We start from the raw sequence: 15858 nt of genomic DNA, 5'->3' as shown, positions 1-15858 counted from the left end.
AGCATTCTTCTACTGTGGCCCTACTAGAATCAGAGGCAGCAGCACCTGGAGGCCAAGACAGTGAGGTTCATTCTTAGCGGCTGGTGACTCCACAGCTTCTATGGGTCCCCATCTCTTTAAAATCTGACCAAAAGTGTCCTCTCTAGCTCTGCAGTGTTGAATCTTTTTGTGTGTCTTAAGCCCTCAACGACTGACCATCAAGGAAAGACTTTAAAATGAACACAATACCATATAAAATGAATGAAATTGTGTGTAATGCACATGTCGACATGCACAGAAGACAAAATTTGGAAGATGTTCACCAATAATTTATCAGTAATGAAGTGGAGTAAAATTATAGGAGATTGTTTTTACTTCCTTCCTTATATTCTCTGATGTTATCTTGAAGTATTAAAATGGGAGGGTATCATCTTTGCATTATAAAAACAGTATCTTCATCTTGAAAATACTTAATTATTAAATTAATAGTTAAGAAAAACCGACTACATATGATTATGAAAAGTATCAAAGACAAACCAAGTCTTTAAAATTTGAAAGAACTGAATCCAAATCTAATTTGCTTTGAAACTTTCAACTGCAAAGTGCATTCCCTAAGTGTCACAGATTATGAGGTCAGTGAATGCCAAAGATATAAATTAATATAGACTAGGCAACTGGTGTGTTTAACAAAAGGTACTGGCATATTAAAGTTTGCCAATGAGTTGACAAATCCTGAGGCCACGTATCATTTGCCATTTAGCGGGTCCCGCTCTAGATGTTACTTTGCAAAAGATGGTTATTGAGGGAAATGCATGAAAACATGCTCTTTTGGAAACCTAGCTCATTCCTCTGAGAAACAAGACAGGAAGCACCCCGGTTTCACTTCATTCTTTTTGCAACATCTGAATACGCATGTTCGATCTCCTGGTCGGCGGGACACGTGTTGGTGAACTCATCCCTAGCGTAAGCATTGTCCAAGTATCTCCAGATGCCCGTCATTTCAGAAGGAAACTCAAAATCTCTGTATTTCTTGGCGACGATCTGAAAACAAAGAAGGAAATGATCAGTAAGGGGAAATCCACTAACGTAGGCCATCAAATCAGACCATTCTCTGGACGCATGTTAACTCAATTCCTGATGTCATCCCACAGTTACTGGGGCTACCCACAGCGGCACTGTGACTTTGAATAGGGGACATCTTGAGTACAGGGAAGGCAGTGGAAGTACTGAATACCAAATGGTAGCACCTGCAGTCCTGCCCATCAAGGCTTAGTAAGTAGGAAAAAGACAGCACTTTACAGCGCTCCTGGCGCCATCTAACACTGAGGGTTCACCATGAATCTTTATGTACCCAAAGTCACAGTAGCAGAATGCGTGAAAAGAACACTGTCCCATACACAGGGACAAACCAACTGGCCGACGGAGTGCAGGGCAGTTTGATGGGCACTTCTACTCCCTTATCCTCCTTCCAATGACTATAACATCCAGGTTTGCTACCTTCTGACTATTCTGTTGCTATAATTGCTGTTTGGTCTTAATACAGTTTTAGAACTAAATAGGTTCTTCATCATCTGTCCTTTATATATCACACAGCTTCTCTGTTCCTAGATTCTTATTTTGATAATCATTTTATTTCACCATATAGCTATTTTATTTTATTTTTGTTTTTATTTTAGCGAGGAACTTCAGGGATCTATTCTACAATACGGAGAAAACATACCTTTGCCCACTGCCCCAGACACAACTGTTATGACCCCGGAGCTGGCCAGTAATGCCCCTTAAGGCCCCATGTGGGGTTCTAAAGACAAATCAGAGCATGAAAATGCTAAGCTTTCTTCCCAATGCCATTATTTATGGAATTCACTTTTTCACTAGTAGCAGAAATTTTACTAAATATTGGTCACTAAACTAACTTTTTAATATTTTTCCCTCTTAAATTTCTTTGCTAAATTATCTTCACTGCCCAACGACTTCTGCTTCTTATTTTCTTGTGAACACCGTTAAATGGCTTAAGATTGCTTATGTTACTGGAACTAGGAGTCTAGGTAGGAATTGCAATTTGCCCAGATGTAAAATTCTTATATCATACATCCCAGTCTGTCCCTTAATTCTTTACAGATGCTAACCTCTATTTTATGATCTTTCTTATTTTTTAATGTCATGAAGATATTTGAGGTCAATCTGAATTTCACCCCTCTGCAGGTCCTTGCTTTACCATTATTATGATTATGATTATTATGACTATGATTATCACTGTTGTTATGATCATTACTGTCTGCTACGGTTTGAATATGGTTCGGGTGTGTCATCCAAAGGGTTCTGTGTGGGAAGCTTGGGCCTCCGTGTGGAAGGACTGAGGGACCTTTAAGAGGAGGGGCCTGGTAGAAGACCATTGGGGGAACTGCCCCCAGAATGGATCAGGCAATTCTCATGTGACTCATTCGTTCTCTCAAGAAGGTTATTATAAAAGAACAAGGCTGGCCCCTCCTTGCTCTCTGGCTTCCTGTCCCACCCTGTGACCTCTTCTCCTCACACACTCTCACCAGTGCTGCCTTGGGGGCCTCACCAGAGTCAAGCCAAGGCCCACACCAGGCCCTAGAATCTCCAAAACGGAGAACTAAATCAACTTCTTTGCTTCCTTCATGTCCCAGCTTCAGGTATTTCCTTATAACAGTGGAAAATGGAAAAAAATTTATTTTTGTTTTTATTTTAGCAAGGAACTTCAGGGATCTATTCTACAATGTGGAGAAAACATACCTTTGCCCATTTTCATATTTAGAAAAATATAAAAAAGTTAGTTTAGCAGCTCACGCTGGATGAGGTTTCTTAGTCTTCCGTGGGCGATCTGTCTTCGCTGGTCCTTTTATAAAAGATGTTGCAGTGCCCAGAGTTTGACTTCTCATAGCTCAGTAGAGCATCATATGTGTCTTACTGTGCTGACGTTCTGGGCTGTATTTCCCTAAACAAGGCACATAATTTAAAGCAGAGGCGCTGGTTGTTCTTTATTAAACTAATTATCCCCTTGAAACTGTACCCTCCTTTAAATTTTTCTTTTTCCATTTTCTTTCTCTGTTCTCCTGTTTCCGCTATGTGCACCTGGGAACCCTCGAACCCGCTTGGTCCCTTTTGTTCTTCTCCACTGGGTTTTGGATGACCTTCCGGACCCAGCCTCCGAATCCCTGGCTGCCTTCTGCTGCTCCCATCATGACCGTCTTCTCTGCGTTGACTTTATCTGTCTTCGCGTTTTGCCGTACGCCCTGCCAGCCTGATTTCCACCCTGCTGTGGTATAGTCTCCAACATCTTGGGTCTTGTCTTTGAGCTTTCTCTGGAAAGGCCCCCATTCTCTTTCATGTCTTGAGCCTGAAGAGAATCTGGAATGTTCTTTCATTGACTGGAAAAGGTCTTCCTCACATGTACGCTCTCCTCTGCCTTCTTCCTTTCCTCTGTTCCTTCTCTTTGTCCTTTTCCTCTCCCCTGTCATCTCACAGGTGCACAGAGGTCCCACTTGGGTTCTTCCTGGTTTTTAGTCACCTTTCATCAAGGAAGACTTACCATCCGGCCACGGTGAGGCTCGTGGTATAGCACCTGCCTGGCATGGGGAAGGCCCTGGGTTCCATCCTCGGAACCAGGAAGAACTTCTTATTTAAGTGCAGAAGGTAAAAAGGAAGGTCGACAGGGCAAGTGGCAGATTGATTTGGGTGTGTGCCTTCAACCTCCAAACACTGTGCCCTGCCCTGTCCCCGAGGCACGCTGAGGTGAGCTGGGATCAGGTTAGGGCAGAGAAAGGGCACCCTCTCCTCGAAGATTAGGCAGGAGGTCACCATGGCTGAAAAGGAAGCTTCAGCTTCCTTTCATCTCGACTGGTTTGGGGGCTTGTTTCTTTTCTCTGATCAGCAGAGACCAAGCAGAATACCACTTCCTTCTCTCCTCCTGCTCCATCTCCCCTCCAAGCTGTACCTGGCTGGGTCACAGGCTGGAAAGATGGCCCCTCCATCCGTCCGTCCACTCCTCCTCCCAGAGAGCACGGTTCCAAAGGCTCCAGATGCCTGTCCCCTCTTCCCTGACCCTGAGGCAGCTCACCCTGGATGAGGTTTCTTAGTCTTCAGTGGGGCGATCTGTCTTCGCTGGTCCTTTTATAAAAGATGAAGCTAACATTCTATTTTTTTTATATTGTTTTTTCTGGGTTTCAGGAAGGGGAATAAATTATAAATCCCTTCGCTCTCATCTTTTACCATAATTCCCTTAGATTGATTCTCATTTCCTTTCAGAAGTACTCCATCCTGGAAGATCATTAAGCCGTTTGGGATCTTGAGTGCTAAATGGCTTTAAAGATTTTGCAGCTAGGTCTTATCCTGAGCCATGGCTGCTTTCTCTCACTCCGAAGCTCACCTCTTCTACGGAAATGTAAAGCAGGGTTTTCCACAGGCGCTCACCAAGTGGCAACTGACGCGGATTGGGATATTCTCCCTGCTCAGGTTCCGTGTGCCTCTTCGAGCACTCCTTACACAGCAAACGCCCAAACGCATTCGCTGAAAGGGACTAAGTTGAAACACAGTGACATAAATACCTGTTGGAAAGCTGTTCCCAAATTCAGCAGCTTTTAGGGGCCTCAGTTGCTTCAGTTAGAGGCCGGAGACCAGGGCAGTGGCAAAGCTATCGAACGGACACTCCCTTGAGGGATCCGCGTCATCTCCAGACCTGCATTTGGATTGCTATCCCTCAAGCATGACAGGTGCAAGAGAAGAGGGAAGGTAAACGGGGCAAGATAAAGAGGGCAAAGAGGCGGAAAGAAGAGATGCAGTTAAGAGAGAGTGGTAAGGCTAGGGAGTGGAGCAGCCAGGAAGGACGCTGGTGGCCCCTGGGAACAGTGCCACAGACCAGGCGAACCTGACACGTCATTCCAGGCGTCAATTAAACGCGCTGTTAGAACACGGTCTTGACTTGCGCTTCCTGTGTCTCGCCCATCACCCCAAGGTGATGGGGTGATACCAAGGACCTTGCTCTGCACCTGGTGGGATTGTAACCACCAAGATGCCCGAGAACAAAGCATCAGCTTCTCCCTGAGGTATCGGAGAACCCAGCAATAGAAACAACGACAAGAACAACATCCCTAAGTGCTAGAGAGGCTGAGAGCACTGCTGAGAGACAGCAGCCACCCAGGAGTCCAAGCTGGGGGCTCTCTGTCCAGAAACCCCGGGGGCTGCCCCTGGAAGTTCTGGTTCAGTCAGTCAGATTGGAGGACGTAAATGTCTAAAAAGCCCCCAAATAATTCTCCTTTCTTCTAACACTGGAGAACCACTGCCTAGGAAGTCTTCAGATCCCCGTAACTTAGAACCCACAACCCTCCCATCCTGGGAAGACAGCACCAACCATGGCAGGGGCCAAGTCAGGGAGCTGTCTTACATCATCCACAGTGGACTGAGGTCACAGTTAAACAGCCCAGCTTCCAGGCATCACCTCCAGGCCTCGAGCCAAGGAGACCCCCTGTTCCTGCCCAGATTCCTTCAGTGTAACTTCCTTAGGCCGCGAAGGTCAGACGGACAAGAGCAGCGAGGACAGAGGGTCAGGGGCCAAGTTCACAGGTACCTCATGGGAACAGTTGGGGCCCTTTGTTCCTGTATCTGAAACTTGTGGCTTGGCCACCTCGAATGGAAATGAGCTCGTTTTCAATTCGAGAGTCCACATTTCAGGTGGTCGGAACGTCTGGCCCAAACACACAGCAAAGCCTCATTCAGGCATGGAGCACGGGTTTGGGGAGGAAAGACAGACCTTAATGATATGGAGCTTGGGTAAGAGGTTGCAGTCGGCCAGCGTGAGCTCATCCCCGTCCAGGAACTTCCTCCCGGAAACAGCCACCTCCTCCGTGCTGTAGGCATTGATCTCATCCGGCAGGGGATTAGTCAAGTAATTGTCCAGCTTCTTCAGGGCCCGCAACAGGTTCTTCTCATAAACTGAAACAGAAAGGCAAGGAATCACTAAGACAGGCCGTGCCACATGGGGCCACTTCTCACTAGCAATGAAGGAAGGTGGCTGTCGCCGCTCCTTCCTGACAGGGACAGCCAGGGATGGGCATGGGGACGGAAAGACGTGGAGGAGGAGGCAGTATCTGAATGACAACTCACTCCCCCTGAAGAATTACCCTGCTGCCTACACAACTTGCAACTTCTGGAATGCATCCATTTATCCAAAAAATAAAATGAAACAAGATACTCATGGAAAGCTCACGTGGGGTGGGCCCCATTTAAAACCACTCCTGTGGTGCACCAGGAAACACCTGGAAGGTGAATTTTTCCCCTAATGATATCATCTCCCGGTTCTCAGCCCCTAGTAGAAGCCATCAGTGTCTTGAAACCCAGGTGCGGAGCTGAGGGTGGAGTGTGTCTTCCTCATTTCCAGACTCCCATCTCTACCCTCAGTGCCCAGGTCCAACTGGGCTGCACTGGAAGCCGCACGGAGGTCCACACGGAAACAGGACGGGAAGATGGGAGGTACTCACTCTGGTTGGCATCCTTCTTGGTATTTTTAATAAATGCTGAGAATTTGGCAAACACGTCATTTCCTGCTGAGTTGGATTCAGGGTGCTGGGGCCCCAGCTTAGGGTACCTTGAAAAGTTCAAAATTGGAGGATCACAGGTAAGCAGTGTTTGAGTTAGGCTAACACACTAAGGGGAAATGGATATAAAAATGGAAACCCCTCCTTGGCTGTTTTCCTGATTTTTTTCCATTTTCAAGGTTGAGAAGAAACATAAGTTGGAGGAATCACACTGGACTGAGAGTTTTGGCCCTGACAATGACCAGTCCAGGGACCAAGGGCCTGGGGAGGCCTTGCTGGCCTTAACTTCCCATCTAGTCCAGTGGAGGAGATAGACTAGAAGGTTCCTCCCCGTCCACTGCTCTGTGGTGCTTCATCCTAACTCACCCCTTGGCTGCCAGCAGTGAATATGAGGGACAGCTAACTGCTCATTTGGGATCTAAATGTCCTCCAAAGGCCCATGTTAAAGACTTGGTCTTCGGCTGGTGACACTATTGGGAGGTGGTGGAACCTTTAGGACATGGGGCTTGGTGGGGGGAGCTGGGTCACTGGGGACTTGCCCTTGAAGGGGATATTGGGACCCCGGCCCCTCCTCTTCCTCGCACTTTGGCTCCTGGCCACCATGAGGTAAACGGGCCTCCACTGCCCCGTTTTTGCCATGATGCACTGTGCTGACCACCATCCAGAGCAGCAGGGCTCAGCAACCATGGACGGAAACCTCTGAAACCATGAGCCAAAACAGACCTTTTCCCATATGAGGTTGATTATCTCAAGCGTCTTGTCATAGTGATGGAAAGCTGACGAACTTCACACCGTGGACACCTCCCCCCACCTCCCGCCATCCCACGGGAAGGGGCAAGCGGTGTGCACAGAGCAGTGATGCCCAAGCTACCTTAACTCAAGGTTCCTGATCTGGCCCTGTGCCTCCTGGGGCCCCTCATGACAAAAGAAGGAAGTGCCGGGGCCACAGAGAACCAAACCCGTCCATCGGGGTCAAGCACCTGCAGGTTGTGAAGAGGGGTTTTTGGAGGCCTACCTCGGGGGAGCCAGCTTCTCCTCCAAGAACTCCTCGATCTTATTCACATCCGTCTTGACTTCACCATCAAAAGTCATAAAAGGTGGGTTCGTTCCGGGAGCCAGGTTCTGCAGGTCCGCGGGTTTCCTAGGGAGAGGGAGCATCAGACTGTGCGCGTGTAGCCTTGAGTCACTCCCAAGGCTTAGCAGTGTCCTCCCCAACTTAACAGACACATCCTTCAGAATTTTCATAAGACTGTGGGTTTACAAAAGGGCTTCCTGGTGACGAACGTGAAGACACGCGTTAATAAATGACAGGCTAGATTTGCTCCTTCGTGGCCCCTTTCTGGATACAGAGGTGGAAGGGTTAACTTTGCCAGTGTTCTTAGCTGGGAGCAGCGCTCAGCCAGGCATCTAGAGGTACATGGCTGACCCCCATGTGGGACAGCAGGTGCCTTAGGGTCACCAACTCCCACTCCTTCCTGACGACAGCCCAGCTGCTCTGAGAGCTACGCTGCTTGGCCCATATCCAGGCTCCACTTCCGGCTCCTGCCGAGGATGGACACACCTCTGATCTCTCCCCTGGGTCCTAGGGACATGAATACCTGTGGGGTGGTGGGGGGGGGAGATCAGGTTCCATTATCTCAGCAACGCAGAGGCTCATCTTACCTTTTCAGGTCCACCGTCGTCACATTGAATATAACGCCCTTTAGCCAGAGAATCATAAAGAGACGCTGAGAAAATGGGCAATTTCCAATGCTCTCACCATCATACCCGGCCTGCACATGGAAAGAGGTCTTGATCTGAGCCAGTCTCACTGTGATAAGTGTGGGCACACGGTCATCGTGAATGTTTGTCAATGCTCATGACACTCTAAGCAGCCTTCTGAGGCCATTTGAACTTGGGATCTAGGGCACAGTAGAGGTGGGTGTGGGGGGGAGGGAAGGACAGACTTTCCCTCCTTCCCGCCCCGTCACCACTTCCTGCCTCCCTGGGCCTCAGAACAGCAGTTCACAGAGGGAAGAGCAGCGAGCGGGTTCTCCCTCCATTAGCAAAGACAGAAAAGAAGGACACCCTCTTTCCCTCCGTGACGTGATCCTCTCCAAGGGAGGCACAAGCTCCTCCTTCCCGTGAGCTTGCTTTAGAGGCAAGCCTGCACCGTGCCACCAGCTCAGCCAGTCTCTACGGAGCTCGTCCCTGGGACCAGGTGGGGATTATGGGAGCTCGAACAGCAAGACTGGCCTCTCCCCTCTTCTGACTCATGGGGGTGGGAGACAGGAGGCAGGAAGCACTTGGACCAAGAAGACAGAGCATCACCGGTTGGTTCTGAGGCAGAGGGATGTAAAACCACCCCTTCCCAGTGACCTCCATCCACACCCCAACACAGACACTGAAACCCACCTAACCCCTGGGGCTCTTGCAGAAGACCAAGGCAGGTGTTGGGGAAGATGGTTGTAGGGCTTTGCAATTCCTAGTGAGAGAACAAAAGATAACAAGGGACGTTCTGGACTTTTCTTCCCTTTCCATCTCTTCCACCTTGCAAACCTCTGGCACAGTCAGGGCACTAATAACACAACACGCTGCTAAAAAAGGCAAGGGGTGGGGGGTGCCTTGAACACATCCTTGTTTCTGCCGTGGCTTGGGCACATTTGTGCTCCAGACGTTCATGTGCTGGGAGTCTGGTCCCCAGTGTGGCAGTGTTGGGAGCTGGTGTGGAACCTTTGAGAAGTGGGGCCTCGTGGAAAGTGAGGGAGTCACTGGGACATAGGCTCAGAAGGGACTATCAGAATGAGTTCTCATGACAGCAAGTCAGTATAAAGATAGCAAGACCAGGCCCTCCCTGCTTCCTGGACTCTTATCTCACCAGGTGACCTGCATGTGATGCCATCTATCACAAGGCCCTCATCAGAGCCAAGCAGACGCCAGTGTCATGCTCATGGGACTACAGAACTGTGAGCTAAATAAGCCTCTTTTCTTTATACAGTCCCCAGCCTCAGGCATTTTGTTATTGCAACAGAAAACAGACTAATACTTCATGCCCACACCCAGCCAGCCTTTAATTACAAAAGCCTAGCCACATTCAATACTCGAACTCCATTTCTGCCATATACAAACAGGTAGACAACAACAGGAAGACAGGAGGCAGCAAGTGAATTGCTTGTTTGCAAAGTGAAGGAAAGAAAAAAGATGGCTCAGGAGAATTAGACAACTTCAAGAGTACCCCGGAGCTGATTCCCTGACTTTGGCGACCCTAAGAAACCTGGAGAGGTTATTAATGACTGATCAATGGACAAAAGACCATTCATGAATGTCCCTGCAGATAAAGAGTATAAACAGTAGACAACCCAATTTTTAAGAAACTTGATCAGCCTTCACAAGACAGGGAACCCAGGGGGCCAACGAGTACATGAAAGGTTCTGAACATCATTAGACACTGGGGCAATGCCAACAGGAGGTGCCACCGGGTACCTGCCAGGTGGCTAGAATCTAAAGGTCTGACAACACCTACAAAAATGCAGAGTGACTGTCATTCTCATGAATGACACCACCTGGTGTCAGGTAGCACCAACTGGTGTCGGGAGAGCTACTGGGGTGAACTGTAGCGCTTACCAGAGTTAAGCACACATTAACCCTGTGACACAGTAATTCCATTCCAGAAAGAAACGAGTGCTTATGGGCACCCCAAGACGCTTACACCAATGTTCTTTGCAGCTTTAGTAGAAGAGCCCAAACCTGGACACGACCCATATTCCATCACAGCCAAGTGAGCAGGCCCGCTGTGGCCCAGCGAGACAAGAGGGTACCACGGCACAAGACAAAACAACGAGCTGTCACAGCACACAGCAGTGTGGCCACCTGGCACCAGCACAACGTGGACCGGCAGAAGCAGACGCAAGAGTCCCATGTAGCTCAGGCTTGAAGTGCAAGTGCAGGGAAAGTCTTGTGAGGATGACCTCAGAACCACAGGGGACCCTAGGAAGATGGCACCCTAAGATGGTGCCCTGCAGGGAGCCCTCAGGGTGGTGGAAACACTCTCCACCCGGTCCAGGTGATGGCTACCAGGTGTAAGGTTAGAGTCCTTACTGAATGCTAACTTTTGCCTCAATTAAAAAAAAATATCATTTTTTTAAAAAAACAAGGGAGTGGGATTCAGGGGGCTCTTGTACGGGGCCCAGCAATCTCAATTCTTAAGAAGCCAAGGTGATGTAATGCTGGTGGGGCCAGATCCACACCAGAAGTGTGGCCGTCACTCAGGGTAATGCCAATGACACCCAAGAGGACTGTCAACGTGTGAGTCAGAACCAGGAGAATCCCCCCCCCCCCAGCTGGATGATCCAATGATAAGAAGACTCCCAAAGCTTTCTCATTAGCGAAGACAGCTGCACACACGGAGATGACAGCCAGACTTAATCCACCTGACCAGGCGCCAGCAGCCCTGGACGGCGGAATTCAGAGTCCCCCAGTTCCGAGTCTGGGCTCCGCACCTCTCCGCCCTCCCACTCTCACCTCTCACTTTCTGGAGACGGCATTTATTTGCCTGTTGACCTGTTACAAGGGAGGGTCTGAGAACGCGCCAGTCTGTGGAGTGGTAGGAGCCTGACGGATGTGTATCTATCCAGGTTCTCATGACCACTCCCTAGAGACCTGAACCTCCGCCCTGTATTGCCCACCTGAGGCCACTCCTGCCTCAGGGCCCTGCATCCTGTGGCCCTCTTGAAAGTGCCCCCCCCCCCCCCCCGGTGTCTCCTGCTGCAGAGTGAGCCAGGGGAAGCAGAGAAGGAGCCAGACAAAACTCCCAGGGGCTTGCTGCTTGGGGGACCTCTCCAGCTACGGCCCCCCCTGGCTCAGCAGCCTGCTTAGCTCCCCCAGGTTGGGGCAGTCAAGCCAAGCAGAGGGGGAGAGGGAGGAAAGCACAGGACACAGAGTCACATAGTTTGGCCAGTCCTGACTTGCTCTGCAGCTTTGAAACCTCTTATATCTGTAATAGCTACACGAAGCCCAGGAAAGTCTAAAATCAGTGCTGCAGAGTGGGGCGGTTGTTTCCCTCCCAAGATAACCTGCCTCCCCAGCCTTGGGAATCCTGGTAGGTCTCATCCTCAGTGCAGCGAAATCCCTGCTGAGCTCCGTGCCATCCTGCCCCATGGTGGAGCGTCCTCCCTAAGCTCACCTTGACAAAGAGCTCTGTGTCTACAAAGGGCCTCCCCCTGCCCAGCAGAGCATCTGGAGAATAAGCAGACGCACCATTCTCTGCCTTGTTCTGTCTCAGTTCTCTCCAACTCAAGTCAGGGTTTCCTTGCAACTGTCCTACCATTTCCTGAAGTCTGGCTGCTGCTTCTTTGGAAGGACTAGTGGGGCTGGGAGCAATCGAGTTCTTTAAAAAAAAATAAAAGCTGCCTCTGCCATCCAACTGGAAAAACTTAGCAGGCTGCTTCTGTGCTCTGCGACTGGAACAACACACCTGGCCAGAGGGCGGGACCGTGCTCTGCAGGGATGCAGACCCCCAGCTTAGAAGTGTGATGGAAGCTTCGCCTGTTCGTTTTGTCCCAGCGTGGCTAGTAAACTAAAGGCCGTCAGGCATTTTAGAAAAATTAGCTTAGCTGCTGCGACTGCCAATAAAACAGGATTTATATATCCAGAGTTGCCTCATCGTAAATTGCTCTAAAAAAATTTTTTTCCTGTCTCCGTCTGTTGTAAATGAGGGGGTTACGGGAACATGGTGGGAGTGACGAGGACGCCTCGCTGCCTAATTTTATTACTTTAATGCGCTTCAGTGCTAGGAGGTGCCAGCAGGGATAAAGGCAAAGATAGGCCATCTCCACGGCCCATTATGGAGCAATAATGGCAGCGGAGCACCGAGGTCGCGTTCATTAACCAGATGATGGGATAAATAGGAGAGAGTAACTGACACTGCTGTCATCATCAGGACCTCTACCCTGTGAAGTTTTATTTTCGAATGCTGAATCCACACGCCCCCGCATTCACCCCCACCCCCAGCTAATTGCACTCTGGACTCACATTTCTCAGCAGGGTTCTCAGCCTGCAGGGGAAGTTTCTGTATGTCTATGTTCCTGATAAAATCAAATTAGGCAGTTTGAGAGATCAGAGTGTCCTGGGTTTCCAGCAAAGACCTAGGCACTTGGATAACCCGGGACTGAATGTTTGCCATTCAGTTTTGACTCTTTTGAGCATCTGCAATAGCAATTCTGCAGAGAAGAATTCTGGATGCCTCGGGCAAATTCTGAGAAACTCTGCTTGCAACCGATTCCTACCATGGCTTTGAGAATGTTGGGAACTCTGCCAGGTTCTAGCCTGCACCCCCCACCCCCCACAGGAGTCCCCAAAGCGTGAATGGGAAGGGTCCGAATGGCAGTGCCAAGGTCAGCAGCTGGTGCCCGTCACAGGCCCTCTCAAGATCAGAGCCTCTCCCACTTATGGGCCACACCGACTCCACTCCAATTTGTGGAAAAGATGCATTTTTAATTTCCTATAAGCATCTTTTGCTTCAGGCCAATGACCTCCCTGATGAGTTCTTGGTACCGGGCACCATCCACACCACCACCTTCCACCAAAATGACCTCGTGCCCACTGCTGCCTTTGAAGGACCAAACAGACCCAGACATCCAAGCACACAGCTGACGGGGTGGTGACCCTCAAGAGAACCTCAGCCGCCCCACAGCATCCCACCCCCTCATTTCCCCTAGAGTAGGCCACACCCACCACCTTGATCCCCCAACTTCTTGGTTCTACCTTCTTTCTAGAAATTTCTGTGAGGGCCTAGATGGTAAACACGTGCTATAAAGCAAGTTCTCTACTCTTCTCAAATACACTGAAAAACAGTTGAAGGTGGCGGCAGAGGTGGGACGAAAGAGAGGAAATCAGTTGGCAATATTCTCACTGTTCTTTTTCTGGTGAACAGATTTCAGCCAGGGAGGTTGGACCTGCATCCGGGTGCAAAAAATTCTTCAGTCCCGGAATAAACTGGGGGGAAAGACCTGGGGACCTGAGGGTTGGTGGCTTGATTAGATGCCATCATGGAGTTGGAGGAAATCAGTGAGGAATGATGGGCTGCTGTCTCCGATGTTCTGGAGGGACTTCAGGTGGAACAAGGACAGTAGCAACCAGAAGAAGCCAGAGTCAGGGGACGGTTTAATGTGGCCAGTCTTATCCTCAAAGAGAAGCCATGGGGTCAAACGAGCCAGCCAGGATCTCCTCTGCTGTCTTAGTCAGTTTTCTGCTGCTATAACAGAATACCACAGCCTGGATGATTTATAATGAAAAGAGATATATTTCTCCTCCTTCTGGAGTCCAGAAAGTCCAATGTTGAGGTGCTGGCCTCTGGTGAGGGTCTTCCTGCTGCATCATAGCATCATGGAGGACATCACTTGGCCAGAGAGTGGCCAAGAGCCACCACACCACTCCCATGATGACAGCATTCATCCTTTCATGAGGTGGAGCCCTTGTGACCTAATCACCCCCGATTAAATTGCAACAGGACTTCAGGGGGGGACATTAAAGCCACGGCAGCTGCTCACCCTAGAGAAGGCCCAATGCAGGCCGGCCCAAGGGAAGGAGTTAGAGCAAATCAGGTGGAGATGGGGTAGGACTCCCTCCCCTCCTCTGAGTCCCACCTACAAACTCCATGAATTCATCCCTGGGTCCATGGCCTTCCTTGCTTTGGGAAGTGGCAATCAAACATGCACTTCGGAGCTCAGCACCAAGGCCTGACCCCCAAGACAAACAGCCAGCTCTCCCTGGGTTCCCGCATCCTCCTGGGTGGGTCCCTTCCCTTGGCACTCACAACTGACTCCAGCGTTGGCCGAAGCCCCTTGTGGAATACAAGAGCTACAAACTAGGCCCTGGAGGAGCTGGGGTGGTCAGCAGTCCGCACATAGAGAGTCCGCAACGTGGAGAGTCCCTGCCCCAGAGACACCCCTGCATCTGGGCCCTGTGCGGTGGGCAAGGACCAGGGGAGACTGCCCCATTCCTGCAAGAGGGCCTCACAGGACAGTCGGGGACAGTCCAGTTGGGTCTTTCTTGCTTCCCAGTGAAAGCAGGTGGGAAGACTAGGATCTCTTTCTGACCCAGGCCATGGTGGGCATCTGGGGTCAGGGGCCCATCTTCACTCATCTGGGCTGCTCCTGCAGGCTATTCCTAGAACAAAGGAAACACTCAAAAGAAAAGCAAAAAACAAAACACTGAGGGTCTGCAGCACTTGCTCCAATGGCCTGGGGCCTGGTCCACCCCAGGGAGCCCCCAGCAGCTCTTCTTCCTTTTCTAGATGGTTATCCATGAATGGTTTCCCTTTCTGAAACTCACTGAATCTCACTGCTAAGACATCACCCACAGAGAGCCGGCAAGAGGCCAGAGCCAGTGGCAGCCAGTCCTTCCCGCCCCTGGCGGATGGTGGGGCCTTCATATGCAATATTTCAGTACACCTGCGACTTCTCAATTTTGAGTCATTCTATAAATTTTAAAAAATTACAATGTTCTCCATGTGTCTAAGTTAACATTTCCAATTTCAGCAAGGTTCTTCCAAGGTCAAGGGCAATGGGTGCAGGCATTGGGGCCAGGGATAGCCAGTGGACATGGGCCTCACCTCTGACTAATGATGTGGCCTTGGGCAATTCATTTGTTCTCCTGGGCTTCCTCCGCTTTAAAAAAACAGGGCTCTAATCCCTGGTGCACCAGAACATCCCGGGCACCTGATGAAGGAGCTGTTATTGTCATTATCGTGGTCAGCATCACCCTCATTACTCTTCCAAATCTGAGCACAGTCCAGGTCAGACAATTATAGAATTCAGGGCACTTTTTAACAAGCCTCAATTAGCAGGATATTCATGCCAATCTGTAGAATCCTAAAAGAATGACTGATTTTTTTTTCCTCTCTCTCTCTCAAAAAGTAACTCATCCCATATTTACTCCAAGTGGAAATGAAGAGCCAAAGTCTTTTTCTTTCTTTTTTTGTAGTAGTAGATGGATGGAATGCCTTTATTTTATTTGTTTATTTTTATGTGATACTGAGGATCGAACCCAGTGCCTCATGTATGCCAGGCAAGCACTTTCCCACTGAGCCACAGCACCAGCTTCCAAAGTCTTTTTCTTAATTGCAAAGCAAACAGATCGTCAGCCAGGAGGCAAAAATGCAAGGCCCTGGCCTGGCATTCATGTCTGGTGCCACACAAATCTCCTAGTGAAGGTTCAAGAGGACAAAACACCCGCAGAGCTGCACACGCCTTGACCTTGACCTTGACCTTTGGAGGCTGATGAGCTCAAGGCATTCTTGACACCAAACTCTCTGCCCATGGAAGGAAAAGGCTGGTCTCCTGTCTGA

General features: G+C 49.7%; 1 protein-coding gene across 1 annotated transcript in view; it reads right to left on the bottom strand.

The window, feature by feature from the left end:
- Positions 1–500: 500 nt before the first annotated feature.
- The window catches only part of CLIC6 (chloride intracellular channel 6), a gene marked incomplete at its 5' end in the record, with an annotated part of 39485 nt that continues 24127 nt past the window's right edge, over positions 501–15858 (bottom strand). Inside the window, 5 exons of the mRNA XM_081302078.1 lie at positions 501–1020; positions 5750–5931; positions 6477–6583; positions 7549–7674; positions 8196–8305. Coding sequence (XP_081158204.1) covers positions 859–1020; positions 5750–5931; positions 6477–6583; positions 7549–7674; positions 8196–8305 — 687 coding nt within the window. The 3' untranslated portion in view covers positions 501–858. The remainder of the gene's footprint in view (positions 1021–5749; positions 5932–6476; positions 6584–7548; positions 7675–8195; positions 8306–15858) is intronic.

Source organism: Spermophilus citellus (assembly GCF_964194105.1).
Source record: "Spermophilus citellus genome assembly, chromosome: 7".
Classification (NCBI taxonomy): domain Eukaryota; kingdom Metazoa; phylum Chordata; class Mammalia; order Rodentia; family Sciuridae; genus Spermophilus; species Spermophilus citellus.
This window is presented reverse-complemented; position numbering and strand designations above follow the sequence as displayed.